We start from the raw sequence: 22691 nt of genomic DNA on the forward strand, positions 1-22691 counted from the left end.
AAGTCAAGTGCACTGGTCAATGTCTCCACGTTAAATTCCTGACTGTGCTATTTTAAAGCAATTCTTAACCCATTTAAAATAAACTGCATTCAATTTAACAAAAATTTAACATGAACGATTAACCAGAGCTGAAAGCAACTCTAAGAGGAAATGAATCCACCCCCACACAGCATCCCCCCCTCTCCCACCCATGCACGAGGTCCCAGAGGGAACGGTACCACAGCAAGCCCCAGCACCTTCAGGAAAAATAAAAATAACATCATTTGGTCTGAAATCTGACAATAGATTCAGTTAAGATTAGTCCAAACGGTCCTCCGTGTCCCAAATGAACAAGTCCTTAACACAAAAGTACCCAAATGCAGCATTAATTGATTCTATGTAGCTAAGGTGACTGCACTTGGATGGAGATTGTGGAGAAGGTGGAAATACCACCAAGCTGCAGTAGGTGGCGCGCTTCTGGAGTTTAGGGGCTGGGGGTTAAAGGTGACACATGTTAAGGTGGCGGTGCATTGTTAGTATACGTGACATGGGACTGCTTGATGCTACCACTGGATACAAAGGAGAAACTGGCACCTGTCATCTTGATGAAGACGTGCAGGGGGGAAGGAAACATGCGCACATTAGCTGTAGCTGGGTGATTCTAGATTCTAGGGTGAGAAAGGAATACCTTGCAGCCAAATTTGCAGTCCTGCATGTTCACCCAGTAGTTCCGCTGGTTCCAGATGCTCTCGATCCCCAAGAATCGTTCGTTAGTAGTTTCATAGCTCCTTCCTGTGAAAGGGTCGATGAAGAAGTTCTCTGGCACTTCCCTTTTCCCTGCGAGCACCAGCACCCAACAATGCACCCGCAGACCACGCATGATATCATCTGTCGTTTCCACCTTGTGCTAAAACAGGAGTATATATTATTCAGATTTGCCTTTTATAATTATTAATTCCTACTGAATTTTCCTGTGTTGCCAATGTGAAGCTGCAAAAGGTTTTGGCTCATCAACAAGCACCATGACAGTGGTAGTGAAGTGGTTTAGTTGACCCCACGTCACCAAGGCGCAACTTATATATGATGGAATCTTCCAACTGCTGCTTCCCCACGTCAAGAGGGTCTGTCTGTGGAGAGAGTGGGGGGAGGAGGGGTACCACGGACTACCCTTGGAATTCCACCCAGGGCTTCCTCGACGGATCATAATGGAACTCTAGCCAGCTGTGAGCCGGCAAGACATCCATGAAGGCCCCAAAAGTCTCCCAAAGATAATCAATCCTGCCTGAAGAGGACTGATATTCTGATTTAAACCAGCAATTGGCTCCTTTAGGAGCTGAAGATGTTGTTAGTCCCCAAGGGTTGGCTTCAGGTCACCTCTGGGTCACACCCCCTCAAAAGGGCAGATACCAATGAAAAACCCTCTTACAGGTGCCCATCTGTGCTAATAACCCCATCCTTACAATTTGGTCTCCCTTTTCAGGTATCAGGAGACCGATGACCCACTCCACCGGGCTTCTGCCAGCGGAATGGACCAGAGAATTCATCTCTTTAGTTTCAGGTTATATACTGATGTTTAAGAGTGGGGCTTGGTACCACATCCTTTTGACTCAGAGAGGAGGGTGCTATCACTGAGCCAAGCTGGCTGATCGAACCTCAAAGTGCTTTTATACACTGCAATGCAGCCGAGCCGGTCTCCTTCCATCAGCTGTGCTCCACAGCATGTGCACCCTGACTTTTGGGGTATCAAAGGTTTTTTTTTATTCGTTCATGGGATATGGGCGTTGCTGGCAAGGCCAGCATTTATTGCCATCCCTAATTGTCCTCGAGAAGGTGGTGGTGAGCCGCCTTCTTGAACCGCTGCAGTCCGTGTGGTGAAGGCACTCCCACAGTGCTGTTAGGTACAGAGTTCCAGGATTTTGACCCAGCGACAACGAAGAAACGGCGATATATGTCCAAGTTGGGATGGTGTGTGACTTGGAGGGGAACGGGCTGGTGGTGTTGTTCCTGCTGTCCTTGTCCTTCTACGTGGTAGAGGTCGCGGGTTTGGGAAGTGCTGTCGAAGAAGCTTTGGCAAGTTGCTGCAGTGCATCCTGTAGATGGTACACACTGCAGCCACGGTACGTCGGTGGTGAAGGGAGTAAATGTTTAGGGTGGTGGATAGGGTGCCAATCAAGCGGGCTGCTTTGTCCTGGATGGTGTCGAGTTTCTTGAGTGTTGTTGGAGCTGCACTCATCCAGGCAAGTGGAGAGTATTCCATCACACTCATGACTTGTGCCTTGTAGATGGTGGAAAGGCTTTGGGGAGTCAAGAGGTGAGACACTCGCTGCAGAATACCCAGCCTCTGACCTGCTCTTGTAGCCACAGTATTTATGTGGCTGGTCCAGTTAACTTTCTGGTCAATGGTGACCCCCAGGATGTTGATGGTGGCGGATTCGGCGATGGTAATGCCGTTGAATGTCAAGGGGAAGTGGTTAGATTCTCTCTTGTTGGAGATGGTCATTGCTTGGCACTTGTCTGGTGCGAATGTTAATTGTCACTTATCAGCCCAAGCCTGGACGTTGTCCAGGTCTTGCTGCATGCGGGCTCGGACTGCTTCATTATCTGAGGGGTTGTGAATGGAACTGAACACTGTGCAATCATCAGTGAACATCTCCATTTCCGACCTTATGATGGAGGGAAGGTCATTGATGAAGCAGCCGAAGGTGGTTGGGCCTAGGACACTGCCCTGAGGAACTCCTGCAGCAATGTCCTGGGGCTGAGATGATTGGCCTCCAATTACAACCACCTGTGTTGTAGCTTCACCAGGTTGACACCTCATTTTTTGGTACGCCTGGTGCCGCTTCTGGCATGCTGTTCTACACTCTTCATTGAACCAGGGTTGATCCCCTGGCTTGTTGGTAATGGTAGAGTGAGGAATATGCCGGGCCATGAGGTTACAGATTGTGCTGGAATACAATTCTGCTGCTGCCCTACAGCGCCTCATGGATGCCCAGTTTTGAGCTGCTAGATCTATTCTGAATCTATCCCATTTAGCATGGCGGTAGTGCCACACTACACGTTGGATGGTGTCCTCAGTGTGAAGATGGGAGTTCGTCTCCACAAGGACTGTGCAGTGGTCACTCCCACCAATCCTGTCATGGACAGATGCATCTGCGACAGGTGGATTGGTGAGGACGAGGTCAAGTAGGTTTTTCCCCTCATGTTGGTTCATTCACCACCTGCCGCAGGTCCAGACTGGCAGCTATGTCCTTCAGGACTCAGCTAGGTCAGTCAGTAGTGGTGCTACCGAACCACTCTTGGTGATGGACATTGAAGGCCCCCACCCAGAGTACATTCTGTGCCCTTGTTACCCTCAGTGCTTCCTCCAAGTGGTGCTCCACATGGAGGAGGACTGATTTATCAGCTGAGGTAGGGCAGTAGGTGGTTTCCTTGCCCATGTTTGACCTGATGCCATGAGATGTCATGGGGTCCGGAATCAATGTTGAGGACTCCCAGGGCCACTCCTGACTGTATATCACTGTACCGCCACCTCTGGTGGGTCTGTCCTGCCAGTGGGACAGGACAAACTCGGGGATGGTGATGGAAGAGTCTGGGACATTGGCTGAAAGGTATGATTCTGTGAGTATGGCTATGTCAGACTGTTGCTTGACTAGGCTGTGGAACAACTCTCCCAATTTTGGCACAAGTCCCCAGATGTTAGTGAGGAGGACTTTGCAGGGTTGACTGGGCTTGGTTTGCCTTTGTCGTGTCCGGTGCCTAGTGGTCCATCCGGTTTTATTCTTATTCTGACTTTCTGTACAACTGAGTGGCTTGCTAGGCCATTTCAGAGGGCGATTAAGAATCAACCACATTGCTGTGGGTCACATATAGGCCAGACCAGGCAAGGACGACACGTTTCCTTCCCTAACGGGACGAGATGGATTTTTACGACAACCCGGTAGTTTCATGGCCTCCATTACTAATAATAGTTTTTTTTATTCCAGATTTTATTTAATAAATTGAATTTACATTCTCCAGCTTGCTGTGGTGGGTATTTGAACTCATAACTCCAGATTAGTTAGTCCAGGCTTCTGGATTATTAGTCCAGTAACATAACCACTATGCTACCGCACCCGGTATCGTGAACCCAAGAAAATGTGGGTCCACCCATCCGCTATCGGCTTAAGTGAGCTAGCCTCAGAAAAGTAAATGCAGGTCACCCGTGTTTACAATGTAGAGAGTAACACACGGAAATCAATGTCCCTAAAATGGAACAGTGAGAAATCAATAGTGTAAAAGCATCATTAATGTGTTTAAACAGAAGTGGTGAACGCTGCATTGAGTCTCTACTGGGCTTTTAACTCTGGGACCTGTGGTTCAAATCCAGCCCTGACTGATACAGCCAATCGGCTGTAAAGGTTACTACTTGAAATCAACTGGGCAATCTGAATCCAGTTCCTATTGGGTACAGGCCTCATTTTGCACTGAGTAGGACATTCCAGAGATGGCTGGTGTGAGAAACAGAAAGTGTCACAGTGGTGCAGTAGAGGACACTCTTCTGAGGTTGTGGCTGAGGTACAATGTTGAAGGAGCTTTAGTCGTCCCATAACAGTGCTACCCCTGGCCTGGGCTGTCTTTAACAAGAACCATCCATTCTTCATTTTTATAAAGACATATACACATAAACAGGAAAAGTAAAAAATAGGACTCACAGCTGTCGCATTCTCCAAATGTTTCTTCTTTTCCTTTGCTGCTTTTATCTCTTCCTGACTATGAGCTGCCTGCTTCAGTTCAAATTTACTCCTTAAATCACGGGCTGGTTTCAACGCGTACCTCTTCTCAGGTGGTTTAACATGTTCTTCTTTACTCTTTTAAAAAAAAACTACATGTTACTAGTGTGTTCAATCAGAAGTGTGGTCATAATGTGCTCACTGTAAAGTGTACTTAGCAGTTTTGTCGATGTTTCCTCCTCCTCCTCTCCTAGTTCTTGTTGGTTTAAGGCTCCATGGATGTCCGCAGCACTCCAGTAACTAGTCCAACTGTGAGTCCAGAGTGTTGAAAGGCTATTCAACTACATGAGGAGTCACATGTGAACCCAGTCCTTTTCTTGCCCAATATCCACACATGCACACTTTTCAGCAAAGATTATTGGATGGGGAGCAGAAACCCTGCTTGTTTTAGCCCCTCATGAGTCAAGAGATGCTGAGGCCAATTGTAGCACATCAACCTTTCCTGCAGATGACATTAGCAGAGAGCACTTTCCTGGAGGGCTCAGTACCACACTGGTGAGTTCATTGATCCACACAGCCATTGGAACTTCTTTTTTATTCATTCACAGGATCAAGGCATTGCTGGCACAAACAGAAGAAATAGGAGCAGGGGTGGGCCATACGGCCCCTCGACTCTGCTCCGCCATTCTATAAGATTGTGGCTGATCTTCGACCTCAACTCTAATTTCCCGCCCGATCCCCATATCCCTTGATTCACCTAGAGTCCAAAAATGTATCTATCTTAGCCTTGAATATACTCAACGACTGAGCATCCACAGCCCTCTGGAGTAGAGAATTCCAAAGATTCACAACCCTCTGGGAGAACCAGCATTTATTGTCCATCCCTACTTGTCCATGAGAAGGTAGTGGTGGGACTTCTTCTTGAACCACTGCAGTCCTTGTGGTGAAGGTGCTGTTAGGGAGGGAGTTCCAGGATTTTGACCCAGTGATGATGAAGGAACAGCAATATATGTCCAAGTCAGGATGGTGTGTGACTCGGAGGTGATGGTGTTCCCATGTACCCGCTGCCCTTGAGGTACTAGAGGGGCCCAGGGTTCATGACACAGGGCCTCAGACAGGAGTCAACACTCTCAGGAAGAGAGGATGAAGGAGGGGAAAATATTGGCTCCTCTGATAGCTGAGAGATGAAAGTTTCCATCCCTGAGCAATACAGACCAGGGAATTCTTAAGTCTGACATCTCAAGTTACCTGATCACAGCCAGGACAGCAGTTATATGCGACAACAAAAGCAAAATACTGTGGATACTGGAAATCTGAAATAAAAACAGAAAATGCTGGAAAACACTTAGCAGGTCAGGCAGCATCTTTGGAACTGATAGATCTTAACCACTGCTTCCATTTACTCAGACAGCAGATGCTGGTAATGGAGGATGGCTGCACCAGAGCCACTGGGAGTGGAGGAGGTGTGGGGGTCCCCTATCGGTAAATGACTGGCGGGGGGGGAGGGGTCTGCACCCTGGGGTTTACCCGCCTTTTTCCACCACATTCTCAGGCCGTGGAAGTCTTCTCCTCTTTGCCAGATTTTCCAAGCTTCCCTCCCCCTCTGCTATTCTGCTTTAAAAATTACTCCTCTGGACCCATCTTTTGTTTCTTTACTTGTCCCACCCCCTTTTGCCTTGCACCATCATCACTTTTGTTATTTAATCACTCCTGCCCTCCACCCGATCACAGACCCTTCCATTTTGTTCTTTCCTTCCCCCCCTCCTTTCTCCTGGCTCTGTACTTGCTTAAAAGCTGTTAATCTCGAACATCTTCCAGTTCTGATGAAAGTTATCGACCTGAAACGTTAACTCTGTTTCTCTCTCCAGAGATGCTGCCTGACCTGCTGAGTGTTTCCAGCATTTTCTGTTATATGCTACAATTGGCTGTGGAACAGAAAGGCAACCCAGGTTCCCACTCCTGATCACTACACAGCAAACCCTGCTGGAAGTGCAGGTGAGGACAGGCTTGGCTGTCAGCCCCCATGGTTGAATAGTCTGCCGACGCTCCCTGTCTAAGCTCACGTGCCCACTTGGGCGAGGTGCTATAAGAAGACTGTGGCCGATGGAACTGTGCCCTAACAAGGGAGTCAATACTGTCAGGAAAGGAGGGTCGGGAGAGCGCATATAGAAAAGAAACATTTAATTTCAATTAAATCATATTAAAATGTTAGGAATTGTTACTTGCTGGCTTTTAATTTAATGGAAGGTATTTTGAAAGATAAATTGCTCTGTGCCCTTATCATTTTAAACTGGGTCCACTGTGGTAGATTGAAGAAATGTCTGTCTTCAAATATTGCTTTATACTCAAGATCACTGTGAGGAATTTGTGCCTCAACAGGAATAATTAACTATTCATATTAATTAATTATTAATTCAAATCATTCAGTTTGTAGGGATGCACACAAGAGTGAAGATACAAAATGGTTTGAAAATGTTATCTTTGCAAAACAATTCTTAATATATATAACAGTTACCTTGCTCTTGTACTTTTACTATTCCACATTACCCAGCTAAAACAGTAGAGTCAGCAGGAGCTGCCAGGCCTTTGTCGATGCTGATCCTTAAGAAGCTACCTGGAGGCATGTAATGATAGCCCTTTAAACCACACTACTCTGACACGCAGTGCCCAATTGCAGTACACGTCCCTCCTGCAATTTCTCAGGCCAGCTAACCATAGGTGATGCTGTGAGATCATCTCAAGTAATCTGAAGGATCAACAAGGTCATCTATGTGCGGAACCACAAGAGATGGGTGAGATCCTAAATGAATATTTCACATCGGTATTTACGGTTGAGAAAGGCATGGATGTTAGGGAACTTGGGGAAATAAATAGTGATGTCTTGAGGAGTGTACATATTACAGAGAGGGAGGTGCTGGAAGTCTTAACGCGCATCAAGGTAGATAAATCTCCGGGACCTGATGAAATGTATCCCAGGACGTTATGGGAGGTTAGGGAGGAAATTGCGGGTCCCCGAGCAGAGATATTTGAATCATCCACCGCTACAGGTGAGGTGCCTGAAGATTGGAGGGTAGCAAATGTTGTACCTTTGTTTAAGAAGGGCAGCAGGGAAAAGCCTGGGAACTACAGACCGGTGAGCCTGACATCTGTAGTGGGTAAGTTGTTAGAGGGTATTCTGAGAGACAGGATCTACGGGCATTTGGAGAGGCAGGGACTGATTAGGAACAGTCAGCATGGTTTTGTGAGAGGAAAATCATGTCTCACGAATTTGATTGAGTTTTTTGAAGGGGTAACCAAGAAGATAGATGAGGGGTGTGCAGTAGACGTGGTCTACATGGACTTTAGCAAAGCCTTTGACAAGGTACCGCATGGTAGGTTGTTACATAAGGTTAAATCTCACGGGATCCAAGGTGAGGTAGCCAATTGGATACAACATTGGCTTGACGACAGAAGACAGAGGGTGGGTGTAGAGGGTTGTTTTTCAAATTGGAGGCCTGTGACCAGCGGTGTGCCTCAGGGATCGGTGCTGGGTCCGCTGTTATTTGTTATTTATATTAATGATTTGGATGAGAATTTAGGAGGCATGGTTAGTAAGTTTGCAGATGACACCAAGATTGGTGGCATCGTGGACAGTGAAGAAGGTTATCTAGGATTGCAACAGGATCTTGATAAATTGGGCCAGTGGGCCGATGAATGGCAGATGGAGTTTAATTTAGATAAATGTGAGGTGATGCATTTTGGGAGATCAAATCGGGCCAGGACCTACTCCGTTAATGGTAGGGCGTTGGGGAGAGTTATAGAACAAAGAGATCTAGGAGTACAGGTTCATAGCTCCTTGAAAGTGGAGTCACAGGTGGATAGGGTGGTGAAGAAGGCATTCAGCTTGCTTGGTTTCATTGGTCAGAACATTGAATACAGGAGTTGGGATGTCTTGTTGAAGTTGTACAAGACATTAGTTAGGCCACACTTGGAATACTGTGTACAGTTCTGGTCACCCTATTATAGAAAGGATATTATTAAACTAGAAAGAGTGCAGAAAAGATTTACTAGGATGCTACCGGGACTTGATGGTTTGACTTATAGGGAGAAGTTGGATAGACTGAGACTTTTTTCCCTGGAGAGTAGGAGGTTGAGGGGTGATCTTATAGAAGTCTATAAAATAATGAGGGGCATAGATAAGGTAGATAGTCAAAATCTTTTCCCAAAGGTAGGGGAGTCTATAACGAGGGGGCATAGATTTAAGGTGAGAGGGGAGAGATACAAAAGGGTCCAGAGGGGCAATTTTTTCACTCAAAGGGTGGTGAGTGTCTGGAACGAGCTGCCAGAGGCAGTAGTAGAGGCGGGTACAATTTTGTCTTTTAAAAAGCATTTGGACAGTTACATGGGTAAGATGGGTATAGAGGGATATGGGCCAAGTGCAGGCAATTGGGACTAGCTTAGTGGTATAAACTGGGCGACATGGACATGTTGGGCCGAAGGGCCTGTTTCCATGTTGTAAACTTCTATGATTCTATAATTTGAACATACTTCCTGTGCACAATGTTCCCAGGTATGGTGAATGCACTTGATGGGCAGGTATGGTATCTTAAAGGACTTTTGGAAATATTTAAAGGGCTGCAGAGCCCGTGAGGTCCCAGTATGCCTGCTGGTCCCAATTTGCAAGACGACTGTGTGGCATTACAAGCATATTTGTGCGCCAGCAATGAAGTGGCTCCTGCAGCAACAAGAGAAAGCGTGAGCAGGTGGCAAACCAGCTGGAAGGCTGCCTCACAGCAGCAGCATCAAAGTGAGAGTGAACTCTTGCTGGTGTCCATGGTAAACACTCCCAGGTCAAGTACAGCACAGGTTGGATACAGAGCAAAGCTCCCGCTACACTGTCCCATCAAATACTCCCAGGGCAGGTAAAGCAGGGGTTAGAGGCATAGGAAAGCTCCCTTTATACTCTCCCATCAATCACTGCTAGGGCAGCTACAGCACGGTTCAGATACAGAGTAAAGCACCCTCTACACTCCCATCAAACACTTCCAGGTCAGGTAAAGCAAGGGTTAGATACAGAGTAAAGCTCACTCTACAGTCACATCAAACATTCCCACAGTAGGTACAACATGGAGTAGATACAGAGTAAAGTCTCCCCCTACACTGTCCGTCAAACACTCAAAAGGCATGTACAGTACAGTTGAGGTATAGGGTAAAGCTCCCTCTACACTGTCCCATCAAACACTCCCAGGGCAGGTACAAAACAGGTTGGATAAAGAGTAAAGCTCCCCCTACATTGTCCCATCAAACACCCCCAGGCCGGGTACAGCACGGGTTACATAAGAACATAAGAACATAAGAAATAGGAGCAGGAGTAGGCCAATCTGCCCCTCGAGCCTGCTCCGCCATTCAATCAGATCATGGCTGATCTGATCCTAACCTCAAATCTAAATTCATGTCCAATTTCCTGCCCGCTCCCCGTAACCCCTAATTCCCTTTACTTCTAGGAAACTGTCGATTTCTGTTTTAAATTTATTTAATGATGTAGCTTCCACAGCTTCCTGGGGCAGCAAATTCCACAGACCTACTACCCTCTGAGTGAATAAGTTTCTCCTCATCTCAGTTTTGAAAGAGCAGCCCCTTATTCTAAGATTATGCCCCCTACTTCTAGTTTCACCCATCCTTGGGAACATCCTTACCGCATCCACCCGATCAAGCCCCTTCACAATCTCATATGTTTCAATAAGATCGCCTCTCATTCTTCTGAACTCCAATGAGTAGAGTCCCAATCTACTCAACCTCTCCTCATATGTCCACCCCCTCATCCCCGGGATTAACCGAGTGAAGCTTCTTTGTACTGCCTCGAGAGCAAGTATGTCTCTTTTTAAGTATGGACACCAAAACTGTATGCAGTATTCCAGGTGCGGTCTCACCAATACCTTATATAACTGCAGCAATACCTCCCTATTTTTATATTCTATCCCCCCAGCAATAAAAGCCAACATTCCATTGGCCTTCTTGATCACCTGCTGCACCTGTATATTAACTTTTTGATTTTCTTGCACTAGGACCCCCAGATCCCTTTGTACTGCAGTACTTTCCAGTTTCTCGCCATTAAGATAATAACTTGCTCTCTGATTTTTCCTGCCAAAGTGCATAACCTCACATTTTCCAATATTGTATTGCATCTGCCAAATCTCCGCCCACTCACCCAGCCTGTCCATATCCCCTTGTAGGTTTTTTATGTCCTCCTCACTCTCCACTTTCCCTCACATCTTTGTATCATCTGCAAACTTTGATATGTTACGCTCGGTCCCCTCCTCCAAATTGTTAATATAGATCGTAAAGAGTTGGGGACCCAGCACCGACCCCTGCGGAACACCACTGGCTACTGGTTGCCAGTCCGAGAATGAACCATTTATCCCAACTCTCTGCTTCCTGTTAGATAACCAATCCTCCACCCATGCCAGAATATTACCCCCAATCCAGTGATTCTTTATCTTGAGCAATAATCTTTTATGTGGCACTTTGTCGAATGCCTTCTGGAAGTCTAAATACACCACGTCCACTGGTTTCCCTTTATCCACCCTGTACGTTATGTCCTCAAAGAACTCAAGCAAATTTGTCAGACATGACTTCCCCTTCGTAAAGCCATGCTGACTTTGTCCTATTAAATTATGTTTATCCAAATGTTCTGCTACTGTCTCCTTAATAATAGACTCCAAAATTTTACCCACCACAGATGTTAGGCTAACTGGTCTATAATTTCCAGCCTTCTGCCTACTACCCTTTTTAAATAAGGGTGTTACATTAGCAGTTTTCCAATCCGCCGGGACCTTTGCCGAGTCCAGAGAAGTTTGGAAAATTATTACCAAAGCATCCACAATCCCTACTGCCACTTCCCTCAAGACCCTAGGATGTAAGCCATCAGGTCCAGGGGATTTATCCGCCTTGAGTCCCATTAATTTACTGAGTACCAATTCCTTAGTGATTTTAATCATATTTAGCTCCTCCCCCCCAGAGCCCCCTGTTTGTCCAGTGTTGGGATATTCTTAGTGTCCTCTACCGTAAAGACTGAAACAAAATATTTGTTCAGCATTTTTGCCATCTCCATGTTTCCCACCATTAATTTCCCGGTCTCATCCTCTAAGGGACCAACGTTTGCCTTAGCCACCCTTTTTCTTTTTATATAACTGTAGAAACTCTTGCAATCTGTTTTTATATTTTTTGCTAATTTATTTTCATAATCTATCTTCCCTTTTTTAATCAATCCTTTCGTTACTTTTTGCTGTCTTTTGAAGACTTCCCAATCTTCTATCCTCCCACTAAGTTTGGCTACCTTATATGTCCTTGTTTTTAGTCGGATACTATCCTTAATTTCTTTACTTAGCCACGGATGGCTGTCATTTCTTTTACACCCTTTTTTCCTCAGTGGAATATATATTTTTTGAAAGTTGTAAAATAACTCCTTAAATGAACACCACTGTTCATGTAGCGTCTTACCCTTTAATCTATTTTCCCAGTCCACTTTAATCAATTCCGCTCTCATACCATCATAGTCTCCTTTATTCAAGCTCAGTACGCTTGTTTGAGAACCAACCTTCTCACCCTCTAATTGGATATGGAATGTAACCATGTTATGGTCACTCATTCCAAGGGGATCCTTAACTAGGACATTATTAATTGATCCTGGCTCATTACACAGGACCAGGTCCAAGGTTGCTTGCCCCCTTGTAGGATCAGTTACATACTGCTCAAGAAATCCATCCCTAATACACTCAATAAACTCTTCCTCAAGGCTGCCCTGCCCAATTTGATTTGTCCAGTTTATATGATAGTTAAAATCCCCCATAATTATAGCTGTTCCCTTATTACATGCCCCGACTATTTCCTGATTAATACTTCTTCCAGCAGAGTTGCAACTATTAGGAGGCCTATATACTACGCCCATGAGTGTTTTTTGCCCCTTATTATTCCTTATCTCTACCCAAACTGTTTCATTATCCTGATCCTTTGTCCCAATATCATTTCTCTGTATTACAGTGATTCCTTCCTTTATTAACATAGCCATCCCACCTCCCCTTCCTTCCTGCCTGTCCTTCCTGATTGTTAAATACCCTGGCATATTTAATTCCCAGTCGTTGTCACTCTGCAGCCATGTTTCTGTAATGGCCACAAGATCATACCCATACGTAGTTATTTGTGCCGTTAACTCGTCCATTTTGTTACGAATGCTACGTGCATTCAGATAAAGAACTTTCAAATATGTTTTGTGACACTTAGTTCCTGCTTTTTCTTTTTTTAACACTTTACCTTTTACTCCATACCTTCTGTCCCTTCCTGACACGCTTTGCTCTGTCTCCCTGCTCAGGTTCCCAAACCCCTGCCACAGCTTTGATGCTGGGTTAATCGCCTTACGCCTTCTAGTTTTTATTTTATCTGTCGTGCCTAAAGTACACTTTCTTTCCGCTGCTCTACGCTTTTCCCTCTCACTTGTTCTTGAACAACTGTTTGTACTATTTGTATTGTAGATTTCCCCTGGGTCTTCCCCTCTCTTGCTGCTCTCAATTTTATTCCCTTCTGACTCCCCGCTCAGGTTCCCATCCTCCTGCCACTCTAGTTTAAACCTTCCCCAACATCACTAGCAAACACCCCCATGAGGACATTGATCCCGGTCCTGCTCGGGTGTAACCCGTCACACTTGTACAGATCCCACCTTCCCTAGAAGTTAGAAACAGAGTAAAGCTCCCTCTACACTGTCCCATCAAACACACCCAGGGCAGGTACAGCACGGGTCAGATACAGAGTAAAGCTCTCTCTTCACTGTCCCATCAAACACTCCCAATGCAGGTACAGCATGGGTTAGATACAGAGTAAAGCTCTCTCTGCACTGTCCCATCAAACACTCCCAGTGCAGGTACAGCATGGGTTAGATACAGAGTAAAGCTCTCTCTGCACTGTCCCATCAAACACTCCCAGTGCAGGTACAGCATGGGTTAGATACAGAGTAAAGCTCCCTCTACGCTTACATTGAGTTACATTGAAACTATAGCACAGGAACAGGCCATTTGGTCCAACTGGCCTATGCCGGTGTTTATGCTCCACACGAGCCTCCTTCCTCCCTCCCTACTTCATCTGACCCTATCAGGATACCTTTCTATTCCTTTCTAGGTCTTGTGTTTATCTAGCTTCCCCTTAAATGAATCTATGCTATTTGCCTCAACTATTTATTGTGATAGCGCGTTCCACGTTCTTACCAGGCTTTGGGTAAAGAAATTTCTCCTGAGTTCTCTGTTGGATTTATTAGCGACTATTTTATATTTATGACCTCCAGTTTTGGACTCCCCCCAAGTGGAAACATTTTCTGTACATCTACTCTAGCAAACCCTATCATTATCTTAAAGACCTCTATCAGGTCACACAACAACAACAACAAAACCATGCATTTATATAGCACCATTAACATAGTAAAACATCCCAAAGCGCTTCACTGGAGCGTTATCAAACAAACTCTGACACCGAGCCACATAAGGATGTTTGATGGGACAGTGTAGAGAGAGCTTTACTCTGTATCTAACCCATGCTGTACCTGCACTGGGAGTGTTTGATGGGACAGTGTAGAGAGAGCTTTACTCTGTATCTGACCCGTTAGGACAGGTGACCGCAAGCTTGGTCAAAGAGGTAGGTTTTAAGGAGCGTCTTAAAGGAGAGAGAGAGATGGAAAGACGGAGGTTTAGGGAGGGAATTCCAGATCTTAGGGCCCAGCTGAAGGCATGGCCACCAATGGTGGAGTGATTAAAATCGGGGATGCGCAAGAGGCAAGAATTGGAGGAGCGCAGAGATCTCGGAGGGTTGTAGGGCTGGAGGAGGTTACAGAGATAGGGAGGGGCGAGGCCATGGAGGGATTTGAAAACAAGGATGAGAATTTTAAAATCGAGGCGTGCCCGGGCTGGGAGCCAATGTAGGTCAGTGAGCACAGAGGTGATGGGAGAATGGGACTTGGTGCGAGTTAGGATACGGGCAGCAGAGTTTTGGATGAGCTCAAGTTTATGGAGGGTAGAAGATGGGAGGCCAGCCAGGAGGGGATTGGAATAGTCCAGTCTAGAGGTAACAAAGGCATGGATGAGGGTTTCAGCAGCAGATGAGCTGAGGCACGGGCGGAGACGGGCGATATTACAGAGGTGGAAGTAGGCAGTCTTGGTGATGGAGCAGATATGTGGCCGGAAGCTCATCTCAGGGTCAAATAGGATGGCATGGTTAAAAACGGTCTGGTTCAGCCTCAGACAGTGGCCAGGGAGAGGGATGGAGTTGGTGGCTAGGGAACGGAGTTTGCTGCGGGGACCGAAGACAATGGCCTCAGCCTTCCCAATATTTAGTTGGAGGAAATTTTTGCTCATCCAGTCGGACAAGCAATGTGACAAATGAGAGAAAGTAGAAAGGACGAGGGAGGTGGTTGTGAGGTAGAGCTGGGTGTCGTCAGCGTATATGTGGAATCTGATGTTGTGCCTGACCTGGTAATGCTTGATGGGACAGTGGTTTCATGGAGGAACATGATGTACATGTCTTTGCAATTATATTAATATTTGAACCTTTGTTTTATTTGTTTTGTGATCTGTGTGTGTATGTGAGAACACTCCCAGGGCAGGTACACCACGGGTTAGATACAGAGTAAAGCTCCCTCTACACTATCCCATCAAACACTCCCAGGGCAGGTACATTACAGGTTAGATACAGAGTAAAGCTCCCTCTACACTATCCCATCAAACACTCCAAGGTCAGGTACACCACGGGTTAGATACAGAGTAAAGCTCCCTCTACACTGACCCATCAAACACTCCCGGTCAGGTGTAGCATTGTTTAGATACAGAGTAAAACTCCCTCTACACTCCCAGGCAGGTACAGCAAGGGTTAGATACAGAGTTAAGCTCCTTCTACACCGTCCCATCAAACACTCCCAGGGCAGGTACAGCATGGGTTAGATACAGAGTAAAGCTCCTTCTACACTGTCCCATCAAACACTCCCAGGCAGGTACTGTGCGGGTTAGATACAGAGTAAAGCTCCCTCTGCACTGACCCATCAACACTCCCAGGGTAGGTACAGCAGCACGGGTTAGATACAGAGTAAAGCTCCCTCTACACTGTCCCATCAAACACTCCCAGGGCCGGTACAGCACGGGTTAGATACAGAGTAAAACTCCCCCTACACTGTCCCATCAAACACTCCCAGGCAGGTATAGTGCAGGTTAGATACAGAGTAAAGTTCCCTCTACACTGGCCCATTAAACACTCCCAGGCAGGTATAGTGCAGGTTAGATACAGAGTCTACACCAGCCTTTCTGTGGCCTTTCTGGGCGCACGGTCAATGGTTGTGTGGAAGTGCATGAAGGGATACTTGACCATATTAACTCTTTATTGACTCACTTAACTCATATAATAGGTTTAGCCACAACATACATAGAAGCACAATTTTGTAATTACATTTAAGCCTTGGTATGTTGATAATTAAGTTAGTTGAACAGGTGCTTAGTTCAGCCTGGCCTCTCTTAAAGATAAGGGTGTAGCTGACGACAAGAATATAATAAGAATACAGTTTCTTGAACGGCCATGTGGCCTTGAGACTAGCTTCAGCCCTACTGATAACAAGGACAGGAATGTAGGGAGGAAGGGAATGCTCAGGCCTACGTGCAAAAGTAATAGATGGCTATGGATGTTCGGGGGGCAGGCTCACTACTTGATTGACCAACTACCTGAGCCAATAAAGAATGTATGTGTACGCCCATATTCTGTAACAGATGGGCCTTCTTTACTGAACTGTATAAACATGAGCTGTTTCACTGACTCGGGGAAGCTGTACCTTCAACCATTGTTTTGAGGTGCTCTTCCACTTGTATACAAGTTGGGCTCAATAAAGTTTCTCTTTGTACTACTTGTTTGGGTGTTAATGCATTGGTATAGTGTAAGTTTCGACAGTTGGAATATTTATCTGTGCAAAATTTGCTCCTTACATCATCCTTTTCTTTCAGCAGAGGACATATTTCCCTTGACTCATCCATCAGACATATTTCTTTGACAGCGTACCCGCTGACACAATATGCATTGTACCCCGTGCCGATCAGTAGTGAGCAGAGCAGGATGCTGAAATCAAAGCAGTTTCCTTTCTGTCGTTTCAGGATAGTGGTTGGGGAAAACAAATAATCTGGCTGTCGGAGGAGAGAAGAAAATAAAGATTCAATACACAACTAAAAGTCAAAATTAAAAGCATGCAAGTTCTATATTAAGCCATATGCAACATACAAGAACCAACGTAAAGACATTTGGCAAAATAAATGCCAAACTCAGAACAGGACTGGTACATTGTGAATTTTTCCACTTTCCCCATATGATTCTCTGAGTGATCCTGAAAACCATTGCCAAATTATGGGTTATTACTCCATTGATGTGATATTACCATTTGCCACATTGGCCATGATGTTGGCACCTCTGAGTTAGAAAGAAAAAAAGACTTGCATTTATATAGCACCTTTCATGACTTCAGGACGTCCCAAAGTGCTTTACAATCAATGAAATAAATAATCAGATCATCTGTTTTAGGTGTTGGTTGAGGGATAAATGTTGGCCGGGGTAATGGGGGACCTCCCCTGCTCTTCTTCGAATAATGCCGTGGGATCTTCTATGTCCACCTGAAAGGTCCTCGGTTTAACGTCTCATCCGAAAGTCAAATTAAAAGGACAAATCAGTGTTGAATCATGGACTATCTTGTGCTGTGGACTGAGGAACAATGACTGCCCCAATCTTCTGCCTGCAGACAGAGCAGACGTTCAGCCCATCAGTCTGGTCTGAGCTAGAAAACAGGTCCCAGAGGTTAAAGGGCGCTGTTCTAACCCACTTGTTACCTAATCATCCATTAGATTATTTCTCAAGTATCTGACAATCAATATAGTGAGAGCAAAGTATCTGTACCATCCCGATGAAGCTCAGGAATAGTTTGGCAGAAAATGCTCTTTTTAAATTAACATTTTTAAAAATGACTGGATCACTTTCCTCCAGGGACTCGGTTGGTAAATTTACCACCCAAACCAGGAGGTACCAGGTTTAATCCTCGGTCAGTCTAGAGTTAGCTGATCTGAAAGCAGGGGTGCTACAATTGGTTTCAGTACTCATGAGAGGAAAAAAAACAGCCCTCTGATTGCTATCCAATGACTCCTGCTAGAAGTGTGGAAGTCGGGTGAAGTCTGTGCTTGGCTGTGATGCCCTCCATAATCAAATAGCTTCCTATAACTCACTCCCAAGGCACACTTTTGAATCGTGATTACTTGGATAAGGTATTGGAGAGTGACTGGTCTCCTTAAGACCACATCCTGTATGCAGGACAACAATGGGGAGAATTGGAAAACTTCTGCTTAGCCTTCAGGCTATTTCTGAACACCTTTTAGGTGTGGTGAGCTGTGTCAGCTTGACTCAGTTGACAGCACTCATGCCTCTGAGTCAGAAGATTGTGAGTTCAAGCCTTACTCCAGGATCGGAGCACGTGATCTAGGGGGACATTACAATGCAGTACTGAGGAGATGCTGTGAGGTGGACGTTAAACATCCCGTGCCCCTGTTTGAAAAAGAGCAGGGAGTTCTCCCAGTGCCCTGACCAACATTCCTTGCTCAAATAAACACAGATGAACTAGTCATCCATCTTAGTCCTGTCTGCAAAATAGGTGGGTGTGTTCGCCTATGTAACAACAGTCACTGTACTGCAATTCATTGTACATGAATCGCTTTGAGTTGTTTGAGAGACTTGCAATGTCTTTTTTTCTTTTGTTCTTATATATCTTATATAGCCTGTAGAACCAGAGGACATGGCCTCCACTTGAAGGGGGTAAATTCAAAATTATTTTGCGGAACCACTGGCCTCGATATTAAGCCCCCCATGACAGGTGGGGGGGGAAGTTGGAGGGGAGATTAAACATTTAAAAACGGGGAACATCCCCAACCTACTGCGTACGCGCCCGTTGACGGTTTTACGGCGGTGGGTTTCGAGAAAGATGGGACACTTCATTAACATATTTAAATCAGGCTCCCACGGTACAATTGGAAGCCTGATTTAAATTTAACAGTTGCCGCATGGGTTTCCCAGGGCTCAGGAAACCCGGCAGTAAAACGGAGTTGGGAGCTGCAGGCTCAAGAGTTAAATGCCTTTTACAGCACTCCTTGTGAGCCGGGAGGAGCAATAGTGCTTCCCCGGCCCCTCAAGGAAGCCTTCGGCCTCCCCATCTGCCAATCATGGCCTCTCTCTGCCCCGCTGCGATCGCAGACCTCCCCCCACAAGCCCCGATCTCCGGCCTTCCCCCTTCCCCATTGCCAGGGACCATCCCCAAGGGTCCCCGGCTGCAGCCTCCTGCCATTGGTTTTCCTGACCGGCAGCCGGCCAGCCTGTTAATTCGGCTGGCTGCCAGGCGGGAAATGGAAGAAAAAAATCATAATGGGGTCTTGCCGCTAAATTCGGCCAGACCTCCGCATCACTACTCTTGCCAGGTTTTCCCCGCACTACCGCGCTCCCCAGCACCCTCCCCGTAAATATCAGGGCCAATATTTCAGTGAACGAGTCTATGGAACAGGCTCTCTAGGGAGAAGGTGGAAGCAGTTAGTATTGATTCATTCAAGTGTAAGGTAGATCGATTTCTTTCAGAAAATAATATTTTGGGATATAATATGACTAGTTTGAGATATGACATGTCGTAAGTGCTTGGGAGGAACAGGTGACTTTGGACCTATGGTTCCCAAAGCTCTCCCCCACTGGGGGTTTTCCTCACCTCATGTCTGGGTCTGTTGTCGACTAATTGGTAGAGATTGACTGCTATGATTAGTCAACAACTCCATTATCGTTGTACCATGCGACTACCAGGATGGTAGAAGGCGATCTAGATGGACCTTGGTCTTTCTTTGTCCAGCAATTCCTAAGTTCCTATAACCTGGTAATGCCAGGTCTCTGCAGAGGTTCTCTTAGTCTCCTGATGTATCCCACCCTAGAGGTGGGATACATCAGGAGACTAAGAGAACCTCTGCAGAATCCTAGGGCCCAGGTTTCAAAACGCTGCTGTAATTGGTGCAACTGGCTATCGAACTGACAATATTCAGCCTAGTTGAAAACAAGGGAAAATGTAATGGTTGGATGGGGATCATGTATTTAAATGCTACGAATGAATTGTTAAAAAATCTAAGCAATTGGAGCAAACAATAACAACAATGATAACTTGCATTTATATAGCGCCTTTAACGTAGTAAACTCCCAACATGCTTCACAGGAGCGTTATCAAACAAAATTTGACACCGGGCCACATAAGGAGACATTAGGAAAAGGTGACAAACAGCTTGGTCAAAGAGGTAGGTTCTAAGGAGCATCTTTAAGGAGGAGAGAAAGGTAAAGAGGCAGAGAGGTTTAGGGAGGGAATTCCAGAGCTTAGGGCCCAGGCAGCTGAAGGCACAGCTGCTAATGGTGGAGCCTTGAAAATCAGGGATGCGCAAAAGGCCAGAATTGGAGAAGCGCAGAGATCTCGGAGGGTTGTAGGGCTGGAGGAGGATTCAGAGATAGGGAGGGGCGAGGAATCTGCTGCTTCAGTGCTGGTGAATCTTTCAACCGGAGAGCATGTTGCTCCTGTAGCGTGGAATTTCTTACCACGTCCGTGGTAGGGTCTAAAGAATCCACTATTAGAAAGTCAGACACAAACTGGGCACACCCATCCCAGTTGTACAGTTCCTGGTGATTCAGCAATGTTGGGCGAATAGTGGTGCTCACAAACTTCTGTTGACAAGAAAGAAAATTAACTTTTTAGCATATCCACATCATTTCTTATTACAAATAAATTAGACTTGTACTCATTCACTATCACATATACTGGCTGGTTTATGATTTGTGCTCCTTCCGTATCACTGGGTATGGCATGTACAGCACACACTGAGGGGCTGCTGCTGTATGTTGAAAAGTCACAATGGCGATTTTAATTTTCCGGCCTCGGGCCAGCAAATCAAAGCGCAGAGAGCTGGCCTCCCACAGCCAGAAAATTGAGGTTACCCTGGGCAGTGAATACAGCCTGCCCGAGGCCACAGACACTTCGGCCTGCTCGTGGCCAAAGAGTTCAGTCCGTCCATGGCAGAGAGTTCATCCCACGTGTGGTCAGAGATCTCAGTCTGCCCGTGGGCACAGAGCTCAGTCCGCCCGTGGTCAGAGCTCAGTCCGCCCGGGGCCACAGAACTCAGTCACCCGTGGTCAGAGCTCAGTCCGCCCGGGGGCACAGAACTCAGTCCGCCCGTGGTCAGAGAGCTCAGTCTGCCCGTGGGCACAGAGCTCAGTCCGCCCGTGGTCAGAGCTCAGTCCGCCCGGGGGCACAGAACTCAGTCGCCTGTGGGCACAGAGCTCAGTCCGCCCGTGGTCAGAGAGCTCAGTCCGCCCGTGGTCAGAGAGCTCAGTCCGCCCGTGGTCAGAGAGCTCAGTCCGCCCGTGGTCAGAGAGCTCAGTCCGCCCGTGGTCAGAGAGCTCAGTCCGCCCGTGGTCAGAGAGCTCAGTCCGCCCGTGGTCAGAGAGCTCAGTCCGCCCGTGGTCAGAGAGCTCAGTCCGCCCGTGGTCAGAGAGCTCAGTCCGCCCGTGGTCAGAGAGCTCAGTCCGCCCGTGGTCAGAGAGCTCAGTCCGCCCGTGGTCAGAGAGCTCAGTCCGCCCCTGGTCAGAGAGCTCAGTCCGCCCGTGGTCAGAGAGCTCAGTCCGCCCGTGGTCAGAGAGCTCAGTCCGCCCGTGGTCAGAGCTCAGTCCGCCCGTGGGCACAGAGCTCAGTCCGCCCGTGGTCAGAGAGCTCAGTCCGCCCGTGGTCAGAGAGCTCAGTCCGCCCGTGGTCAGAGCTCAGTCCGCCCGGGGGCACAGAACTCAGTCGCCTGTGGGCACAGAGCTCAGTCCGCCCCTGGTCAGAGAGCTCAGTCCGCCCGTGGTCAGAGAGCTCAGTCCGCCCGTGGTCAGAGCTCAGTCCGCCCGTGGTCAGAGAGCTCAGTCCGCCCGTGGTCAGAGCTCAGTCCGCCTGTGGTCAGAGAGCCCAGTCTGCTCGTGGTCAGAGAGTTTAGCCTACTTATAGCCAGATAAATGTACACACAGCTTCCAGTGATGGCAATGGCACTGTTTATATTTGCCACAACTGGCACTCTGCCTCGACTGGCACTGAGAAACACAGTCTGCTGAGGAGGTACTCCATGTCACTGGAGCCAGTAGTGGTACCTCATTGATATTACACCACTTCAGGGCCTGTGCTTGGCCACTTTGCTGTAATCATAATACAACATTAGTTCCATGCATGTTAATTAGTGATAGCCCTCATGTATATAAGAACCAGGTTTTCAGTGGATCTGCAGTGAGCTGAAGAAGAGAATACTGAAATGAAGAAAAACTGCACAGGCTGTAACTCTGAAATAAGAAAAAAAACAGGAAATGCTGGAAATACACAGCAGGTCCATTCACATCTGGCAGAGAAAAGACAAGTTAACATTTCAAGTTGAGAACCTTTGTCGTCAGAGAGCGTGACCCTGAGCTTCCGGTCATTTGTTTCTTTAATTGTCCATCCCACTCCCACACTGACCTCTCTGTCCTCAGCCTCCTACACTGTTCCAATGAAGCTCAATGCAAGCTCGAGGAACAACCTCAGCTTTCGATTGGGCACTTTACAGCCTTTCGGCCTCAACATTGATTTCAACAACTTTAGATCACAATAGGGCGATATAAACTAAATGGTACAATTTTGAAGGGGGTGCAGGAACAGAGAGACCTGGGGGTGAATGTACACAAATCTTTGAAGGTGGCAGGACAAGTTGAGAAGGTGTTAAAAAAGCATATGGGATCGCGGGCTTTATTAATGGAGGCATAGAGTTCAAAAGCAAGGAAGTTATGCTAAACATTTCTAAAACACTGGTTGGGCATCAGTTGGAGAATTGTGTTCAGTTCTGGGCACCACACTTTAGGAATAATGTCAAGGCTGCAGAGAGAGGGTGCAGAAGAGATTTACTG

General features: G+C 46.7%; 1 protein-coding gene across 2 annotated transcripts in view; it reads right to left on the reverse strand.

Moving 5' to 3' along the window:
- Window positions 1–22691, reverse strand: part of ccdc135 (coiled-coil domain containing 135) — a 124317-nt gene that overhangs the window by 57592 nt on the left and 44034 nt on the right. For both annotated transcript variants that reach the window (XM_067991192.1, XM_067991191.1), the window contains exons 4-7: window positions 20328–20453; window positions 16670–16864; window positions 4671–4826; window positions 668–886 (exon numbers count right to left, since the gene is read on the reverse strand). In XM_067991192.1, the coding sequence (XP_067847293.1) occupies window positions 668–886; window positions 4671–4826; window positions 16670–16864; window positions 20328–20453 (696 nt within the window). The remainder of the gene's footprint in view (window positions 1–667; window positions 887–4670; window positions 4827–16669; window positions 16865–20327; window positions 20454–22691) is intronic.

This window comes from Heptranchias perlo, chromosome 10 (genome assembly GCF_035084215.1).
Source record: "Heptranchias perlo isolate sHepPer1 chromosome 10, sHepPer1.hap1, whole genome shotgun sequence".
NCBI classification, from domain to species: Eukaryota; Metazoa; Chordata; class Chondrichthyes; order Hexanchiformes; family Hexanchidae; genus Heptranchias; species Heptranchias perlo.